The sequence below is a fragment of the Brassica napus genome, chromosome C8 (assembly GCF_020379485.1).
Source record: "Brassica napus cultivar Da-Ae chromosome C8, Da-Ae, whole genome shotgun sequence".
NCBI classification, from domain to species: Eukaryota; Viridiplantae; Streptophyta; class Magnoliopsida; order Brassicales; family Brassicaceae; genus Brassica; species Brassica napus.
The window spans coordinates 45,207,528-45,227,284 of NC_063451.1; the positions used below are offsets into that span (position 1 = coordinate 45,207,528).

The following is a 19,757-nucleotide window of genomic DNA, read 5'->3' on the forward strand; positions in this document are numbered from 1 at the left end:
TAGAAGATTTATCCGAATTGATAAGCTGCCCCGAAGCCACTTCATAGTCATGGAGAGTGGCCAGTAAAGAAGAGCAGCTTTTAGTGCTTGCTTTGAGGAAAAACATAGTTTCATCGGCAAATAGGAGATGATTTAACCAAAGGGAATTGCCTAGCCACCTTGATCCCTATGAGATCTCTGCTCGCATGTGCTTGGGTGCAAAGACCCGACAGCACTTCTCCGCAAAGAATGAAGATATGTGGCGATAATGGGTCTCCTTGTCTGATGCCTCTATGAGGTATAACACTTCGCAGAGCTGAGTCGTTGACCAAGAATGAGTATGAGACTGTTGAAACTCACTGCATAATCCATTTTGTCCATACCGGGTCGAAACCAAGTCGCTCAAAAACTAGACGGATGAAGCTCCACTCAAGACGATCATAAGCCTTACTCATATCGGTCTTCACCGCCATATAACAATGCTTTCAGCCTCCGACTCTTTCAGATAGTGTAAGACCTCATATGTGATGAGAACATTATCTGAGATGGCTCGTCCTGGTAAAAAGGTGGATTGACTTTCTGAAATGATTTCTCCCAGCACGGACGCAACCGAAGCGATAGGAGCTTCGAGATGATTTTATAATAAACACTGCACAATGCGATCGGTCTGAAGTCTGAGACAACCTTTGCAGCAAGGGTCTTCGGGATTAACCGTGTGTGTGTGGTTTTGATGCTATCTGGCATAATCCCCTAGCGAAAAAACCCTGAATCTTTGTGACTATTGTCGCACCTACGGCTGTCCAGTTAGACTGGAAGAAACATGCTGAAAAGCCATTCGGACCTGGAGCTTTGTCCGGGTGAATTGCAAAAACATCCTTTTTAACCTCTTCGGCTGAAGGCAATGCCGTGAGAGTTTCATTTGTTTCTGGTGATATACACGGCTTTAGGGCCTTTGAGACTATAGCTGACCCATCTGATCCGTTGGAGGTGAAGATAGCATGAAGTATCTTGCGATTTCAGAGACAATATGATGTTCTTCAAAGAGAGGTAAACCTTCCGAGTCTTCCAGCACACTGAGTTTATTTCTGGCTCTACGTCCCTTTGCAACAGCATGGAAAAACCCAGTGTTTTAGTCGCCTAAGGTCAGCCAAAGAAGGCGGCTTTCAGCAGGTCTGAGGTTATCTTGGCTATCACTGCATCTTCGACCACTGTGGAAGACATAGCTCTATCTAATTCGTCCTTAAGTGATACAATTGCCTTATGACTATTAGCGAAATGTTTCTTGCTCCAAGAGACAATTGCTCTTCGACAGCGGGTTAGACGTTTTGAGACAGATTCTGATCTAGCTGCGTGCCAAGTAGCATCTATGATCCCTTTGACCTCATCATTGTCCTTTAAACGTCTATCATAACTGAAGGTTCTTCCCGACTTCTTCTTTTTAGCGTCAAAGGAGCAGTGTATCGGACGGTGATCCGAACCCTCGAACTTTAGGTAGTGACATCTTCCTTGGGGGAAAGTGTCATACCAGTCGCTGTTGACGAGGGTTCTGTCGAGGCGGCAGTGAACCCGATGCTTGCCACGGGTACCTCTCCAGGAAAGGTAAGTTACCAGTGTGTTGTAAGTCGAATAGATCATTCTTACCCAAAAATTCTCGAAAAGCTGAGAAGGAGCTCTCTGGTCTAGCCGGACCCCCTGATTTCTCCGTGTTATCAATGATCTCATTAAAATCGCCAGTCAAGAGCCAGGGACCCGATCTGCCAGAAGCCAGAGTCGAGATTTGATACCATACTAGAGAGCGACGTGGGACTTCAGGTGCGCCGTAAACAAATGTAGCGTTGACTGTGCTCCATCTGCGACATAACAGGCTAGCCTTGATCACATCCTTCGTGGGAAGATTAAGAAGTATCTCACAAAGCAAACAATCTGGTAACTGGCTGATCCTATCTTCTTTTTTTTTCTTCTATGATTCTATCAGCACCAACAGGTTTCTTCTCTAACGTCATCTCTATAGAATTTTTGAAGCCGTGTCATTTCACCAAAGAGTTGGAAACGCAAACGTCAAGGCTCGAGTAAAACAATTGAGAAAGATTGTTGAACAAGCAACACCAATTCGAGCTAGGGTTTCTGAGTCTTGATCACCTATTCATGTGAAGACGTTGGGAAACAATAATGGCATAATCCTATTAGAAATAAGGTGATTTAGCATTTATCATTTCATTGTTTATGTGTGATTTTAAATTTTTAATGAGATGATTAATACTTTGTTTTAATTTGTTAATTAATGACCCAATATTTCAATACTTTTATGATGTTTGATCAATTATAAATATATGCTAGGAGAGCCAAAGGAGAAAACAATTTTAGACAGATTATGATTGTGAGAGTCAAATGTTAAGAACTCTGTAGCTGATTCTTCTCATTCTGAAGTCTCTCTGTTAGTTCGATTCAGTACAGAGTTTCCGGTAGATTGAGAGTTCTGACAAGCCATGTAGAGACAGAACAAACATAGTCCTGTTTCAGACAGAAAGAAAGTATTAGTCAGAAACAGGTTCTGCAGATTCTTTTACATCCATTATTCTTTTACATACATTTCAAAATGAATGTCAAAAGCATTGCTTCTTTTCCATCGTCTTTATCAATTGCCATAATGTATAGTCTTAACACTTGGGAAAGAGTATATGCTTACCCGCATAAGCAATGGTCATACCGGATATGATCCGTCCCAGAGCTGCCAGGAAATATAGAGAGATCACGACCTGAAAGTAAGAAACATCCCAATGGAACAACAATAAAGTTTAGAAGTTTGTCAATACGTAGAACCATGTCTGATAATCGCGTTAAAAAAAAGGGACAGGATTCTACAGAATGTTAGTCAAATGACATAAACATCAGTAAATGGCATTCAAAGTATCTCTTCTACTGTAATATAATAACCAAGGAGATGGAAAAAAAAAACTGAACTTGCCTTAAGAAATAGCCTCTTGTCATGTCCCGTAGCTGCAACACGCAAAACGGATTCAGCAGCACCAACAGTATTAGCTAAGCGTGCAACGATGTTACTAGCTGTGTCTTGTGATATTTGCCACTCTAATGGATCCACAGGTACCCTTCAAAATAAACATTCACAGAAACAAAAAGCTTCATTTTCATATCCTAATTCGTGTGATGAACAAAAAAAATCAATATCAAACAACAAAGAATCCTTATTAGGCATTGCAACAAGGAAGAAAATTCAACATTCACACGATTATGATAAAACCATAGGACAACAAAAGGCAGACTGAATCTAACAGATCAGAGACAGAAGACAAACAAATTGGAGAATCTTACGAGACATTGAGTTGACGAAAGAGAAGACCGAGAATGGCGAGGGAGGACAAGAGAACGATGAGGACATCGGAGAAGAGGGAGAGAAGAGTCGCGTTTCGATTAGCGCAATGGTGATACACTAGCGTCCCGCTTATCAGTAATCCTATCGCCTTTCCCATTTCCCCCATCTCTGAATCTTATTGGTTCCGACATCGTTCGTTAGTTTTCATTTAAAACGATGACAGCGACGAGTTCCGGTTTGCCGGTCTGACTTCGGTTCACATTTGGTTTGATTCTTCGTAAGAAATAAAATTAATATCACGTGATCCGATATGGCCACATACCAGATGTTAAACTAATAATAGCAAATATTACACTTGAAATTAGCCAAAAAAACAAAAAAAAGGTATGAGTTGCAAAGAGGATACGAGGTGCTTTACATATGACTTGGATTCGGAAGAACACACCTTCGGTAGTAACTAATGTGGGACAAAAAATAACCCGAGACCCTAGAGACACCGGAAGCCGCTACCGGTTCAACAAACCGGAGAGAAACGAGAGCGCTGAGAGATCCTCCAAACACACGCTGAAGCACATCGAAACAAAGGATTCAGGGAGGAAACACTCCAAAATCGCCACACGCGCCGCTACCACTGCAAGCGAAGAAGACCGGAAAAGAAGCGAAAAAATTGGATCTCCAGGGCCACCGGCAACCACTAACATGCTGAGATCCACCGCGGTCAGATCCTTTATCAGATTCGTCGAGAAATTCCAGAGCTTTGAGCATATTGGAAAGGGAGGACAAGAGAATCCAGCGAAGCAAAAATAAAAGAGGAAGAGAAAGATTCCGACGTCGGCGGCAACTGACGCCGGAAGAAAGAGAAAATAAACTTTTGGTTTCTAGAGAGAGGTGAGAGAGGTTTTTGTAACTTCTCTCTATTAAAGCGAAATTAAGAAACTATCTTTCGAGATTTGATTGTCGCGGAAAGGCGTTATAAAATCTTATAGACTTTTGAATCCCAGACTATGTAATTTATTTCAGATTATTGGATGCAAAGCTTATTGGAAGTTCCATAGTACTGCAGGCAGAACTGTTCGTTGTGGTCGTTTGCTGTGGAGAGAGCATGTCCATGAGGATGTCGTACATGCAGAACCGTTTGTCGATCGAAGTGTTTCGGGGAAAGCTTCATCGTGGAATCCTTATCCGTGGAGTTGTTCATCAATATCACATATGTTGCAAGTAGTTGATCATCGTATGTAACCGACTTAGAGATTATATGATGATGTAATGTGTTACCCAATGTTAAATAAAATAGTTCTAATCATGTCGTAAGCATATAATGCAATTATCAATGACGTGATTGACCACGTTCGGGATATATCAAAACTAGGGCTCGGCAAAATATATGTAAATTTTGTTTCGATTTGTTATCGATTCGAATCGAAAAAATTCAGAAGTATGTAACTCTACGAAGTGAAGCAAATACTAATTTACAATATACGTAAAAATGAATCAAATCACAAATATTAATATTCCTAGGAACAAATATCTGATTCGATCCGTTATATGCATATATCTAAAACCAATTATATATAACTTATATAAATAATATATCATATAAATAATATATTTATATAAGTTTTACAATAATTTTATTTATTAGTTATTATAATTTTAAAATGTAAATAATTTTTTTATTTTGTAATAAATTATTATTATTTTACATTATTTCTGATTTTCATTTATTTTTTTAATTTTATTTGTAAAATCGGATATCCGGTTAAAAATCTAAAATTTTCTCGATTTTCAGAAAATCGAACAATCAGATGATTACGGATTGTATCGAACCAGATCCCCTATATCTTAATTGAGGAACATTTGAAAAGATGTAACCTTAATTTTGTAATAATAAAAAAAAAACACTTTGCTTATGTGTCAATCAATTCGGTAGTTAATTAATCCTACGTGTCAGTCCCACATTGAAATTGAAAAACATGTTGGTCCAATTCGATTTTTATATCTCATTAGAAACATTTAATACCAACTATATGATATCATATGATATTAACTAAAGCAAGGTGATACCTACAGAATTATCTAATGTGATTATGATATATATAGTAATTAATGATTTTAAATAATGAATATTTGTTAATAATCTGTATGTTTTCTATCATTTTTGTTTAATTCTTTACTATTAAAATAAATTACACAATTACATTAATCATATATTAAGAATTAGATTTTTTTGTATATGTTGTATTTTGAATTTTTCAAAGCGAGTATAAATGACTAAAACTGTTAAAAGTCTCACATAAACTTTTGTGATCAATGTTTAATTTTTTTTTTATAATAAGATACAATGATAATAAAATGATATGAATAAATAATTTTATTTTAATAGGTGTTTATATTAATATATATATATATATATACTTCATATCGTTTAAATTTAATTATATATCATATACGATAGATAAGATTGATTTTTTTTGTTTATTCTAAAATGATTGCGAATAAAAAAAAGCAGTCATATACGATAGACTCCGAGGGTGTCTTGCTTGTGTTGTGTTTTAGTCTTCAGTCCTAGGTTGGTCTGGGTTGTTGGATTGGAGATCAAGTTTAGTAATCACTTTGTGGATTGCTTCTCTAGGGTCGAAACTGTTTTCAGGTGTGCAGTTGCAGGTTATAGCTGGCTCTGATGTGGGTTTTTAATTCTTCCATTGATCCTGGTCAAGCGCCCTTCAGGCGTCCTTTGGTGGTTTTCGAGCTTGTATATCAGTTTATGCTTCGGGGGGGGGGGGGGGGGGGGGGGGGGGGGGGAAGGAGGTTTAGAGGTGTAAGCAGGCTGGAGTTTTTTTGGGTTGGCAACTTGTTTAGAAGGAGCTTTTGCTTGGTTGGAATTGATCTGATGTGGTCTCTTTGATGTTTGTTCTTTCTGGGGCTTTCGGTTTCTGCTTCGTGTAGTCACTGGTTTGGTCTCGTCGTTCAGTCTATGTGGTATTTTTAGGTCTTCATGTGATGAAGTGTCGAAGCGAGGAAGCTGTGCAGTTCCTTGCTATGCATCCTACGGGTTCTCTGGACTTCTTGGTAAGGGGTTGTGGAGCTTATGCTCAATCGCGACGGTCTTGGAGTAGTCAATCGCCAATCGTGCATGTGTCTCATCGTTGGTTGCTCGGGTTGATGGCTTGTTCTCTGGTGGCTTCTCTTGCTTGAAGAAGTGGTAAGTGTGTTGTTTGCTTGTGGTTCCTTGGGGAACGGTAGTGGAGATTTCAGCTCAACTCTAATAATAAAGACCAGTTGCTTTCCTACTCAATCCTGCTTCTGGTTTCGACCAACTTCATCTTGTTTGAAGTTATGCTTGTGCTCCAGCAGGCGTTTAGCCTCTTTTTCTTTCTTTTGTCTCTTGAGTTTGTAGATATGTTTTAGTTTAAGCGTTTGGCTCCGGGTGGTAACTTGTACACGCCGGTTTGTGGCTCCAGAAAGGGATTATACCTTTGTTGGCTATGTTGTAAGAACTGTTGAAAATCTATCATTAATCTATCAGATGACAAAAAAAATGGTTGACCACTACAATCAAATATATATTTATGTTCTTCCAAGAAATCTTCTGTTTAGGTAGCTACTCTGTAAGCATTATCCTTTATGTATAATGATACTATCATTCTTAGTAACACAAACTGTACTTACCTAGATTGATTGCTATTGTCAACTATGCTTATAGAAACTGTACTTATCTGGATTGATTGTAATGGTCAACTATGTTTATAGAAACTAAACTCCCATGTTTGACTAGTTCATTTTGTATTCGAGATTTAGCCAAATCCACAAATAAATGCATTACTATTTTTTCAAAAGTTAAATAGAAAGAATGTTTTTTCATTCAAAGGCTATAAATACCCAAACATGTTTAACATCTTTATCATTGCAAAAAAAAATATCTTAGATCCACAACATGAATCGTTTGATAGTTTTTGTGTTTATTAGTGCTATGTGCTTTGGGTTGAACGAAGCTTGCATGAAAAACATTGTAGAGATTGCTAATCAATTAACTGCTTTGAATGATACTTTGTTGGTCTATTGTAGTGATAACAAGGGCACATTTAAATCTAATATGTTAGGTTTCGGTAAACCTCCGTTTATCATTTCTTTCAACGACTATAGATGGCCAAAAAAAACAAGATGGTCTTGCACTATTAGTCATGGAGATAACTATCAGTTATATTATGATATTGAAGTATATCATGCAAATTATCAGCGATGTGGTCAGTTACGTTCATGGATTGCCAAAGATGATGGAATTTGGTTTAGAAGAAGCTATCATGCTCCACCAGGGCTTGTTTTATCTTGGAAAACGCGTGCGCGTGGCTAGCGTTCTGCTTTAGTTTGTTCTTACAATAACTATAAAAAGTAAATAAAAGAAATCGATTTTGGTTTTAAGTTTGTTGAATAAACTTTTTTAATATTAATTAAAAATTATGAAACAAGATATCCCATTTATATAATACATAAAAGAATTACATTGTTATTGTACACATACATTTTACAATTGTCTCATAACTCAGTAGAAACATAACATTCATCGCAACAACGCCGGCTCAAAATCAATTAGGACTTTTGGGTTAAAAAATAATACAATAATATGGCCTATTGGCACATTTTTATATTTAAATTAGTTTAAATTAAAATTAAATATAATTATTTCAGCTATTTTATTATTGTGTATGAAATTTTCCAAAATAAATTTAGTTTTTTTATATAAAACCAAATTTATTTTTAATTACAAAATTCAAATGAATTGTATTTTAAAAAATGGGAAAATTGACCCTTGGGGCCGGGGGAGGTCGCACTCTTGGCCATGCTACCTAAGCCGCCCCTCCATCGCAAGGATCATAAACATAGATGTTCATGGGGAAAAGTGTGTGGTTTACAAAAACAACACCTAGATATGCTTTTATAGTGTGGTTGGCTATTCAAGATCGTCTCACTACATAGAACCGAATAACTAGTTGGAACTCTACTATCAGCAAAAAATGTGTTCTATGCCTATCCATTATGGAAACTTGTGAATCACTTGTTTTTCTCTTGTCAGTACTCTGCTCAGGTGTGGAATTCGCTAATGAGAGGTTTGTTCAAAGATGACTATAGCACGGACTGGAATGTCACTACAACGCTCATCGAAGACACCGCTTACAATCAAGACAAACTCTTCATCACTCGATATGTTTTCCTAGCAAATGTTCATAGTATTTGGCGAAAAAAGAACTGTCGTTGTCATTGGACTTGGGGCTGAGCCATATAACCGATCAGAACAGAAAAGTAGCTTGACAAATCGATAAGGAACAGATTTATCTACAGTCAGGTTACATGGAAACAGAGCTTACGTACAGAGCCTCATGGTTCGGTTTGGTTCTAGAACAAATAGTTAGGACATTATTTCACTAAGATTTTTCTTGTTCTTTTTTGAGATTTCACAATCAAAAACATCTACAAAAAAAAATGAACCAGATGTAACACAGTCTTTTGATTGAATACAATTTCACATTCATTCAAAAAAACATGGATATTTTCCCTCCATTTCTCTCAGTCTCTGCCATGTGTATAAAAAAAAATACACCTCTCGTGGGGTGTATCGTGTCTGTTCCAGCTGTTGACAAAGATTGTCTTGTGATTGAGATAATAGAACAAGTCTGGAAATTGAGAGATACAGAAGGAAGAGTGAACATCCCACGAATATTTGTCAGTCATAAAAAGAGCAGAGGTCACATAATAAAAAAGTTACGGGAATAACACAAGAGAGATCCAACAACAGTAGTTGTTTAACAAGGCCAGATTTATCAATAAGCAGAGAGAGAGAAGGAAGAGGTAGATTTAACCAGGTCCGACTTTAGGGATATCGTAGTGCTCACTCATGTTAGCCAGATACTGATTGAAATCCTCAATCCTGTTACGGTGAGACTTGTTCGCTTCCTTGGCTAGTTTCTGCACATCCAGTTTCTGCTTCTGCTCTATGTACCTTCTTTCTGCTGGCGTTAACAGATCATCATCATCATCATCAGGTTGCACTTTTCCATCCTCCTTTTCACTCCTACCCTCCTCCTCTTCTTCTTCTTCCATCAATTTACCCAATGTTTCTGCGTTTTCTCCTATAACCCAAGCCGACAAATCAGTCAACACCACATCGAATTTCTTCTTTCCATTGGTTATAAAATATTAGGAAATGAAAAGAATTCGTCATGTGTTACCTTCTATGAGTTCATGTTCAGTAATCTTAAGAGCTTGTTCTTCGTGTTTCTTCTGTTTCTTCTTCTTCTTCTTTACTCCACCTGCTTTCACATCTAAGGCCTTCCCTTTTAGCTTTAGCTTCCCACCAATAACATTGTCGTATGCCGACATCTGAACAAACACAAGTAGCACATAACAAAAAATTTAGAGCTGTAAAACCAAAGAGGAAGTAATGTAGTACTCAAGGCAAAGACTTTGAGAGTGGCACACAATAGTCTGAAACTTACAAAATACAGTTACAACTTAAAACTAACCATTAGAAAAGATAATCAAAGATTATTAACGAGGTTACTGAGATTATAAACCCTGATTTGATTCCCCTTTGAATCAATCAGACATCGCAGACGTAAGCATCCAACAAAATTAAAGCGAGCCATTACGTAACGCACAGTAGATCTACAGTGTATACCCTAACAATCAGCACAGAGTCCATAGCTACGAAGCATAAAGAGAAACCCTAATCGAATCAATCACCTGAAATCGAAAGCGGAGCTTGCAAGGAGACCGAGAAAGAACGAAGAGAATAATTATTATTTTTCTTTTCTTCTAAAAAGGATTAATCGAAAGAGGAGCTACCTACTTGCAGGTCAGTGTGTTCATTAACGGCCCATTATCTACAAAACGATGACGTATCATTGTTCTCCTACGCTCGCTTTTTAAAGGCAATAAAATAATAAGGGCCTGTTTAAGAAGCCCATTCACTAACGGCCCATTATCGAATAAACGGGGTCGTTTCATCCTTCTTCTACGCTCGCTTTTTAAAGGCGAAAAAGTAATAAGGGCTTTCAAATTGATTAAAAATTCAATTTCTTCCTCTGTAACATCGGAAACTTCAATTCCCGTCGCCGGAAACTCTCGACTTCGCCTTCCGTGTCGAGGAGGAGAAAAATGACGAGTAAAGTCTCCTCAAGCGCTGAGCTCCTGACCCGGTGGAGGAGAATCGAGGAAGACGAAGAGGAGAACGACGATTCTGATCCCTCCACAGTACGCCGTCTTAACCAGCGCAAAGAACAATGGTTTACTTCCTTCTCTATCTCCCCTCTCACTTCTTTTGTTAAAATTGAGTGCGAATCCGAGCCCAAGCTGATGTTATCTACAGGTTTACAGATGCATTCACCATGCTGATCTCCTTGCCGAGAGACACTCATATCTGGTGCGGGTGTAGCGACGTGATGGGACCTCTTATCGAGACGTTCTACAATTTCTTCAGAGACGATAGAGAGGACTCGCCTCTTAAGGCTCTGTGGAAGAGAATCTCTGGGGAGATGCGGACTTGTGCTCAGTGTATCTCTCAGCACCATCAGACTCAAGAGATGTATGAGAAAGAGTACGAGTGCGCTTCCGTTGGTCCGTTGCTCGTTGTGCTGCGTAAGCTCGATGAGCAGAGAGTGACTATGCACTTGCAAGAGATTAACTCGATTATAGAAAAAGGAGCGTATGATCCTGATCATCATCATGCAGAAGTTGTTAGTGTAATGTACGAGGTAGTGTCTGAGATTCTGTGATTGTTATTTCAATGATGAACGATTTTGTGTTGATTCCGGGGGGGGGGGGGGGGTTTTCAGGTTTTGATGTTTCCCTTCTTCTTTGACGACATGTCCTTATGCACTGAGTTTGAGAAGTTCATTGAGTCGATCGACAACATTCATGAGCTGGCATTTGCTGAGAATCAAGAATTTCCGGTATAGTCTTATCCCGTGGAGAGCTTCTTGTGTTTCCTGCTTAACTAAAATCTCTCTGACTTGGTATATTCTCTCATTTCATCATTTTAGGGTGTGTATGCACTTCTTTTTCTCAATAGAAGGGTGCGTGTCATTGGTTATCGCTTGGCGAGGGCCATGGGGAAGTTGAGGTCTTTTTCTCCCTTTTTACTATATTAACTATTCTCATGACTGTATTTATTGCTTATGAAACTTTGATTGCTATAATGTATGTGATATTATTTGCTTCCTTGGCAGGTCAGCAACTCAATTGGAACGCCTTCAGCCATTGCTCAAGAAATTCATTGGAATTCTGGAGATGGAGGGACTGCCTTCTTCATCTCAGGATCCAAGGCCGAGGATTAATCTAGACCGCTCATCCATATGGCTTGGGATGACATCACTGTAAGACTTAATGACTAAATCTCATTTTGTAGTTTTTGTCTTATCTTGTTTTTGCTGATTCCTGAATGTCTTCTGTTTCTTAAAGGCTTGAGTTCTTAGAAGGCCCTGCTTTTGAAGAGGGGATATTAGAGCCTTATCCCATTTTTGTTGACACAGTGTTAAACCATATAAGCGGCGATTCACCTGAATTTTCGCTGGCTGTTAATTGCCTGAAAGAGCTATTTAAGACACTTGGTACGGTAACTATTTTTGTTTTGCGAAGTGCTCAGTGTATCTTGAAACTTTATATTATGTTTAGATGATACATTCTCACATTCTCAAAGGTTGTAAGCTTTGGCTTAGGGCTACCTTGTCCCCAAGTGTGATGCGTAACACATTGTTGGGTCAGTGTTTCCATACAAGAGCCGAGAAAATCCACAAAGCCATTTTTGATCTTTTCCAGCCACTATTACAGGCAAGCTTGAATTAGTTTCTCTTAAATATATGATTTATCTAAAGAGATTTCACGATTTCACGTGTTTTGTGCTCTTCGTTTTAATTTTACTTATCTTTTCATATTATGCATTATGTTCAGTCCCTTGAGGCTTTGCGAGATGGTGAGCATGAAAAGCAACGTAGACACTTTCTCTACTTTCTCCTTCATCAGGTCCCAGTTAGCAGTAACTTCAGTGTTTTAGCGAGAAGAATTGGCCACAAGGTAGTTCTAGTCTTTCTTACTAACACATATTTGTTGCATTTTTTTTTTCTTGGAGTGAAACTCTTTGATCCCTTTATCTATCTTCACCAAACTTTTTTTTTTCTTTCAGATTGCTCTTCTTATTGTACTCAGAGGTTACAAGATGAACCCTCCTTGCCCTCCCTTTGAGTGTGCACACATGTGGTTAGTGTAACTGGTCCTATCTTCTCTTTTGCAGCTGTTTGTTGTGTCTGGTACTCGAGAGAATCGGCTTTAAATTCCATCCTTGGTTTTGAATATCTGTAAAATACTTTTCACATGAGCTTGAAGGATATTTAGCATGAAGATTCTTGTTTCATCACATATATGTTGTAGTTGTGATTGTTTCTTTCTCCTCACAATTTCCCGTTCGCTTATGACCTATTTTATTTTTGTATGTAAGATGAAAAAACACGTTTTCTCATAGACAATTGATTTGACAGGGGACCGTCTCTTGTGTCATCGTTTAACGATTCTGCACTGCATATTTCATTGCGTCAACCTGCTATTGATCTTGTCCAAACTATCCTGGTATCTGATGCTACGGCCCTACTAGCTTCGCTGCTACGTAATAATACAGGCAACTATATGGGCAATGAGGTGAAATATGACGACGATGACAGTAATCTTCCCTTTCCCCATGCTGTCGAAGATGTAAGTGATCGTCCCTGGAGTGACTTTACCCAGCAGAGCAAAGTTACTCTTGGGGAGTGCAAAGAGTGGATGTGCATTCCAATGCTCTGGATTACTACTCTTACAAATACAAATCTTCTGAACCTTCCAGTATCGCTATCCCAAGCAGTATTTTGGTCTCGGTCACGTTTTTGTTTGGTGGAATCTGAAAAGACTGATGACATGACAGTTGATATGGAAACCTGGCTTTCATCTTCCGCTGTTGAAATCAAAGGCACGCTTGGATGGAAGGTAGCAACAGGTTCTGATGACGGGGGGCCAGGAAAGGAGTCCAAAAACTCTGTGGCAGTGTCAAAGATGTGCCCTACGTTAATACGAACACTGAAGAGGTACTTTTTCATTTCACTATTGTGGTAGGAAAGCCACTAAGTCTCTTACGATTTGTTATAGTGAGGCTTTTGGGTTTTGATTTTGTAGATTGACCACTTGTTTTCTGGTCCAAATGGGTGAAGAGTATCGAAAACAATGGACCTGGGTACCAGGGATGAGCGAAACTTTCATCCTTTCTCTTTCAGATCCAGATGATGTACGTAACGAACCTGAAATGATTGCTGGGTACCATCTCACGAGATGATTGCTTTATGTTTAAAACTCTCTGGTTCAAATGCGTGTAATGTTGAGCAATGTTGCTAGTGTTGTTTTTGTTGACAGAATATACGGCAGTTTGGAAAGTCTATGCTGGAACACGTTTCAAATACCAGAGGCCTGTCTTGTGGGCTGAAGTTTCTCTGCTCTCAAAGTTCACACCTCGTACATGTTTTTTCTGGAGCTACACATGTTTTACAGCAGGTAGGCAGCAGCTACATTCTACTCAAGATATAGAACGATACACATACAATGAGTCCTTTAACTTTTGTCTCATGAATGCAAGTTCAGTAATAATTTGCATTTTTCTGCTCTGTACGTGATGATGTTCTTAATGTTAGTCTTTGCTTAGGCTACAACATGTCCACCCTTTGCCACTATTGCTTATATCAGTTTTTGCTGATTTTGGCAGGTCCATTTGAGCTCTGTTCTACAAAGATTTCAGATCCTGCATCATTTTTTCTTTCTATTATTCAAGCTGCTGAAGGAAGAGGATGTGGTCATTATTACTGTGAAGAGTTCTGGAGGGGGATTTTTGAGGCAGCCGGACTTCAGTGCTCCTCCTGTGATTGAGAGCAGAAATTCCTCCACTGCTACCCCGGAATTACTGAAGTTTCTCTACTCGCTGGCAGAAGTTGCCTGGGGCGCAGTAAGGAAGTGCTTAGCTGAGGGAAAGGCTTTCATCCATCAAAGTCTTTGCCAGGTATTAGATAGTGAGCCTTTGTTATACATCTATTGCTTATGCTTTATTCTACTGTCCTCTTGGGTTGTCTATCTTTGAGCTGTTTGTGATTCAAATTAGTCGAGTATGGCTTTTTGCTTACGTTCCAATTTATCTTACTTGGCAGATGACATGTGTACGTTTGCTTGAGATAACTCCTGTCGTTCTGGGAAAGCTTAGACTAAGCCGTGAAGCTATTGGAGGAGCTTTGAAAGATGCATCTGATCTTAAATGGCTTCCTGATCTCATTGATTGGGGAAGGTCACAACTTAAAGTTGTTGTTACGTATTGGAGACGAGCATTAGCGGCTTTGCTAGATATCTTACAAGGATCAAAGAGTAACACTTGTTCCTCAGCAGTCCAGGCTATCAGACGTGTGTTGTCTGCTGGTAAGTGGTTTTCGTGCTTGCCCATGGTTACTAATTGGCAATTTTGAATTATATTTCTCTGATTATAGAATTCATCATGCTTTTCCTCTTTTTAATTCAGATGATCTTGACATCGAGCAATTAGCAGACCAAATCTCCCGCCTTGTTCCCAAGGCAAATGAGTGTCTTAAACCTGTTGATGCTGTTGGCAGAGCACCAGATAATGTGATGGATCTAACAGAGGATGTGACTGAGAAGGAATCATTGAAGAATTTACCTAGTTTGCATAAGTCTCATCAACTTGATATCAATAAAACTCTTCCACCTATCAGAAGCATCTCACGGGTCCCATCTCTGAAGAAGGGTACTTCTAGTATTGATACTTCAAAGAGTTCGGCGGCAGTTGTCTCAGAGAAAGATGTTTCAGTAAGATCCAGCAATATTGTTAGGGACCTTCCCACCACAAGCGCTGAACCAAGCAAGGTTGGTAGTATGAGTAAGGATGCAGAAAACAGACAGACTGTGGGAGGTCCTCTTTCACTTGTAAACAAAGCCAACTTAAAGAACGCTGCTGATGAATTCATCTCTCGTGGAACTTCGAAAGAGGCCCAGAAATCTGCGATTTCCAACACCAAAGGCATGGATTTGAGAAAAGTAGTTATTGAGCCGGAGGTTGATCCACTGGATTTGGCACTTAAATCTCTGAAACCACAGCCATTACCCCTAACAAAACCAGGACCTATTGTTCCCAAACGACAAGTTATTCAACTTTGTGCACCTGTAAATAAGAAAGCTGAGCGTTGGCAGAGGCAAGCAGCTGGATTTAAAAGATTCAGGCCACCAAAGCTTGAAGATTGGTTTAGAAAGATTTTGCAAATGGACTACTATGCAATAGTGGGACTGGCGTCAACAAATAAAGATGAGAATCAGAATGTCGGAAAGTTCAGGGAAGTTCCAGTGCGTTTTAGCTCACCTGAGCAATATGTACAGATTTTCCAGCCCTTGGTTCTCGAAGAGTTTAAAGCACAGTTGCAAAGTTCCTTCCAGGAGATATCGTCATTGGAGGAGATTTATTACGGTGATCTGTCTGTTTTGTCGATTGAAAGGGTTGATGACTTCCACTTTGTTCGTTTTATTAAAGACGAAAGTGATGGACCCAACTCGAAAAGTTTCTCTGAGAATGATTTGATTTTGTTCACAAAAGAGCATCCAGAAAACAGTAATGTTGGTGGTAATATGATTGGAAAGGTATGTGGTATTTCTAATACTTGAACTTAGTAAATTTCTCACATATAATCATGATCTTTATTGGCCTTGCTTGTTTCTTAGGTGGAAGGGCGGGAATGGGATGAGAAAAAACGGTCGAGTATTTTGAATGTGCGCTTGTATCTTCAGAATGCGTCTTCACGATTAAATCAAGCTAGAAGGAATCTTTTGGAACGTAGCCAATGGCATGCATGTCGGATTTTAAACATTACATCCCAAATCCGAGAGTTTCAAGCGTTGTCATCCATTAAGGATATCCCCGTTCTTCCTGTGATCTTGAGCCCTTTGGGTGACTCGAACTATGACTCTGAAACTAAAAGATCAGATCTGCGTTCATTACCACATTCTTTACAACAAATACTCAAATCATCTTTCAATGAGAGTCAACTTCAGGCTATTAGCGTTTCCATTGGCTCATCCAATCTGACAAAAGAGTTTGACATTTCACTTATTCAGGGTCCTCCAGGTTAGTCGTTTTCTTTCTTTGTCAGTATTAACCAATTATTTTGATACTATGCTAGTCTTTGATCTTTGATGAATAATTTTTTTGCTTGATAGGAACTGGCAAGACTCGCACTATTGTTGCCATTATTAGTGGTTTGCTTGCTTCCGTTTCACGTAAAACTGGAAATTCTGAGCAAGATCATAGTTCTTCTACAACTTCTAGGCAGAGAATGAATCCGAATGTGGCTATGGCAAGGGTATGGCAAGATGCAGCTCTGGCTAAACAGCTAGATGATGATGGGGAGTCAAAGAAAAAGATGGGAGAAAAGATTGGTAAGGGAAGGGTATTGATCTGCGCTCAGTCAAATGCTGCAGTTGATGAATTAGTTTCGCGAATATCTAGTTTAGGCGTTTATGGCATGGATGGGAAGATGTTTAAACCGTATCTTGTGAGGGTTGGTAATGCAAAAACTGTTCATCCAAATTCACTGCCCTTCTTTCTGGATACACTGGTTGATCAGCGCTTAGCAGAGGAGAGAATGCGGATAAACAAAGCTAAGAGTAATAAGGCTGAAGATTCTTCTGCCTTACTGCGCTGTAGTTTAGAAAAGGTCGTTGATCAGATCACCCGTTTTGAAGCTAAGCGTGCAAACTTAAACCAGGAAAGTTTGGACGCCAAAGAAAAGCTAGGGAGTAAAAACCTCGATATAGATGATGATGGCAAGCCAATGTCTGATGCAGAGCTAGGAATAAGATTGCGGAGGCTATATGAGCAAAAGAGGAAAATTTACAAAGATCTTGGTGCTGTTCAGGCTCAAGAGAGAAAAGCTAACAATGAAATTAGAGCATTGAAGCATAAGTTGAGGAAGTCCATTCTTAAAGATGCTCAAATAGTTGTTACGACTTTAAGTGGTTGTGGAGGAGACTTGTACAATGTGTGTGCTGAATCTTCATCAGCCCATAAATTTGGCAGTCCATCTGAAGATAATTTGTTTGATGCTGTAGTGATTGACGAAGCAGCTCAGGTGAAGACACTACACGCTGGATTGTTTTGCATAGGTGTTCGTGTCACAACTCATTACTAATTTGTTTTTGTTTTACAGGCTCTGGAGCCAGCTACCTTGATTCCTCTACAGCTCTTAAAGTCAAGAGGGACTAAATGCATAATGGTGAGAATCGTTCACTTGTGTTACAAAACGTTCCATAAATTTGCAGTTTTTATCTAATAACGTTTTCGGTGATTAAAGGTTGGAGATCCAAAGCAGCTTCCAGCAACTGTTCTCTCCAACATTGCTAGTAAATACTTGTATGAATGCAGCATGTTTGAACGCTTACAAAGGGCTGGTTATCCTATCCTAATGCTTACCCAACAGGTATACATCACCTGATTTTCTTGGCTCGTAGTTTCAGTTTTGGAACTTCTCCTTTCACATTATTTAATCTTATGTTTACATGATGTAATATTGAATTTGGAACTTGGGCTTACACTTTCTCTGCTAAAAAACAGTATAGGATGCATCCAGATATTTGTAGATTCCCGTCTATGCATTTCTACGACAATAAGCTACTGAATGGTGTCGACATGTCAAGCAAATCAGCTCCGTTTCACAAGAGCCCTTATCTTCGACCATATGTTTTTTATGATATTGTTGACGGCCAAGAGCATCGAAGTGGGGACTCTAGCTCCGTGTGCAATGAACAAGAAGCTGAAGCTGCTGTTCAACTGCTTAGATTTTTCAAAAGGAGGTCTATAACTATCTTAAGCTCTCTGTTCACACACGTTTTAGAAACATATTGAGTATTATTTTCTTCACTGGCTGTCTCGTTGCTTACAGATACCCCTCTGAATTTGTCGCTGGAAGGATTGGCATCATTACTCCCTACAAACGTCAGCTTGCGGTTTTGCGTTCTCGTTTCTCAAGTGCATTTGGATCTCAAGTAGCAGCAGATATGGAACTGAATACTGTGGATGGCTTTCAAGGGAGAGAGGTCGACATATTGGTGTTATCCACTGTAAGAGCTACTCATTCTGCTTCCGATGGGAACAGTCAAAGTCGGATTGGTTTCGTTGCAGATGTTAGACGTATGAATGTTGCTCTCACAAGAGCCAGACTCTCCCTTTGGGTTTTTGGTAACACGCGAACCTTGCAAAGAGACCATAACTGGGGTGCTCTTGTGAAAGATGCAAAAGAAAGAGAAGCCATCATACCGGTTAAGAGACCATACAACATGTTTGGCGAGAAAGCCACGGAACAAAAACAGTTTGAGAATCTTTCAAAGAATTTTCCTGAGCCTGAGAAACAGCATCAGCATTCTCGCCGTAAAGAACATAGAGCAGAGACATCCTCTGATAGAAAAATGAGGAAACCTGATGGAGATGTTGTGCCTCTCTTATCGAAAGGATCAGAGAGCAAGCAGAGCAGACGAAAAGCCAAAGAAGAAGCTTCTTCTCAAAGGGAAAAACTAGCTACAGGCAGTGAGGAAGTAACATCCGAAGTGAATCCTAGGCGGAACCAAGAGAAGAAAGAAAAAATGAAAGGTATAGAGAAAAGCAGTGATCCAGAGGATACAGATGTAACTAGTTCGAAGAAGGAAGATCCAAATGCGAGGAAAAAATCTAAGAAGGCTTCATCAAAGCTTGACAGTAACAAGAGGGAAAAATCCACAGATGAGTCTGAACAGAGAGACCGACAAGCAAACAAAAGCAATGCTCCTTCTAATCAAGGAGGTGGTGAAGATTTAGTATCTAAGCGGAAAAAAGAGCGTGAAGCTGTTGAGGCCATTCTAAAATCGTCTCTGATTCCTTCACATAAGCCTAAACCTCCAAAGCGACCACTGTCCCCAAGTTCAACTGCAAGCAGTCACACAAGACCGTCTAAAGCTATCAAAGGTAACAGATTTCATTACATACCTAATCTTGAGTGATGTTTTGCCTCAAATGCTGAAACCTTTGAGTTCACTCTTATTTGCAGAATCCACCAAGAACAACAGTAAACAAAGATAACAAAATGATTTCACAATTGTTATTTCAGGCAATCATGAAACTAATTGCTAACTAATGTTTTTGGGTCACTACTTGAACATTCTCTAGCATCATCATAGTCTCGAGTATAAGATCAAAAAGTAGCACTCGGGATTTTTTTTTGGCTCACCTATAATGAAATAGCCTATGCTTTACAATATTTTTTATCTCCAGTTTCAAAATTTTGGATGTAAAGTTGCCTGTTAAGAATTTTTTTGGTTCTATGTATGCTTGCCATCTATTAGTTTTACATTTGCTTTGTTC

The 19,757-nt window shown here is 39.1% G+C and overlaps 3 protein-coding genes and 1 long non-coding RNA gene across 7 annotated transcripts; 2 read left to right on the forward strand and 2 right to left on the reverse strand.

Moving 5' to 3' along the window:
• Positions 1 to 2,236: 2,236 nt before the first annotated feature.
• LOC106411890 (reticulon-like protein B22) lies at positions 2,237 to 4,298 on the reverse strand. 3 transcript variants are annotated; one of them, XM_013852745.3, is made up of 5 exons: positions 3,756 to 4,289; positions 3,310 to 3,583; positions 2,945 to 3,086; positions 2,666 to 2,735; positions 2,237 to 2,490 (listed from the first exon to the last, which is right to left on the reverse strand). In XM_013852745.3, the coding sequence occupies exons 2-5, from the start codon at positions 3,474 to 3,476 to the stop codon at positions 2,396 to 2,398; spliced, it is 474 nt and encodes a 157-aa protein (XP_013708199.1). In that variant the 5' UTR covers positions 3,477 to 3,583; positions 3,756 to 4,289; the 3' UTR covers positions 2,237 to 2,395. The 3 variants fall into 3 exon arrangements, with proteins under 3 accessions (XP_013708199.1, XP_022563826.1, XP_013708198.1); XM_022708105.2 differs by having other exon boundaries at positions 3,310 to 3,643; positions 3,756 to 4,288; XM_013852744.2 differs by having other exon boundaries at positions 3,310 to 4,298.
• On the forward strand, positions 4,051 to 4,613 carry LOC125591282. Its single transcript, XR_007327237.1, has 2 exons — positions 4,051 to 4,198; positions 4,331 to 4,613. It is a non-coding gene; the product is annotated as an uncharacterized LOC125591282 (long non-coding RNA).
• A 4,401-nt stretch (positions 4,614 to 9,014) lies between these two features.
• On the reverse strand, positions 9,015 to 10,186 carry LOC106411582 (protein FAM32A). The gene is made up of 3 exons (XM_013852371.3): positions 10,049 to 10,186; positions 9,535 to 9,685; positions 9,015 to 9,435 (listed from the first exon to the last, which is right to left on the reverse strand). Exons 2-3 carry the CDS (start codon positions 9,683 to 9,685, stop codon positions 9,161 to 9,163), a joined length of 426 nt encoding a protein of 141 aa, XP_013707825.1. The 5' UTR covers positions 10,049 to 10,186; the 3' UTR covers positions 9,015 to 9,160.
• Positions 10,187 to 10,335: 149 nt separating this feature from the next.
• On the forward strand, positions 10,336 to 19,715 carry LOC106415536 (helicase SEN1). Of its 2 annotated transcripts, XM_048765202.1 has the most exons (22): positions 10,336 to 10,590; positions 10,674 to 11,058; positions 11,140 to 11,256; positions 11,347 to 11,426; positions 11,533 to 11,679; positions 11,765 to 11,913; positions 12,003 to 12,133; positions 12,254 to 12,376; positions 12,486 to 12,559; positions 12,838 to 13,416; positions 13,505 to 13,613; positions 13,739 to 13,876; positions 14,085 to 14,375; positions 14,521 to 14,782; positions 14,883 to 16,009; positions 16,091 to 16,493; positions 16,586 to 17,496; positions 17,575 to 17,640; positions 17,719 to 17,844; positions 17,979 to 18,217; positions 18,307 to 19,361; positions 19,444 to 19,715. In XM_048765202.1, the coding sequence occupies exons 1-22, from the start codon at positions 10,463 to 10,465 to the stop codon at positions 19,473 to 19,475; spliced, it is 6,672 nt and encodes a 2,223-aa protein (XP_048621159.1). In that variant the 5' UTR covers positions 10,336 to 10,462; the 3' UTR covers positions 19,476 to 19,715. The 2 variants fall into 2 exon arrangements, with proteins under 2 accessions (XP_048621159.1, XP_048621160.1); XM_048765203.1 differs by lacking the exons at positions 10,336 to 10,590; positions 10,674 to 11,058; positions 11,140 to 11,256; positions 11,347 to 11,426; positions 11,533 to 11,679 and having other exon boundaries at positions 12,022 to 12,133.
• The last annotated feature ends 42 nt before the right edge of the window (positions 19,716 to 19,757 follow it).

Coding starts and splice junctions, on each gene's coding strand:
- LOC106411890 (XM_013852744.2), bottom strand. CDS start 3,476: ATGGGGGAAATGGGAAAGGCGATAGGATTACTGATAAGCGGGACGCTA. Junction 3,087..3,309: donor TTTCGTCAACTCAATGTCTC/GTAAGATTCTCC, acceptor TTTATTTTGAAG/GGTACCTGTGGATCCATTAG. Junction 2,491..2,665: donor TATGACCATTGCTTATGCGG/GTAAGCATATAC, acceptor TGTCTGAAACAG/GACTATGTTTGTTCTGTCTC.
- LOC106411582 (XM_013852371.3), bottom strand. CDS start 9,685: ATGTCGGCATACGACAATGTTATTGGTGGGAAGCTAAAGCTAAAAGGG. Junction 9,436..9,534: donor TGAACATGAACTCATAGAAG/GTAACACATGAC, acceptor CTTGGGTTATAG/GAGAAAACGCAGAAACATTG.
- LOC106415536 (XM_048765202.1), top strand. CDS start 10,463: ATGACGAGTAAAGTCTCCTCAAGCGCTGAGCTCCTGACCCGGTGGAGG. Junction 11,257..11,346: donor CTGAGAATCAAGAATTTCCG/GTATAGTCTTAT, acceptor TCATCATTTTAG/GGTGTGTATGCACTTCTTTT. Junction 12,134..12,253: donor TTTTCCAGCCACTATTACAG/GCAAGCTTGAAT, acceptor CATTATGTTCAG/TCCCTTGAGGCTTTGCGAGA.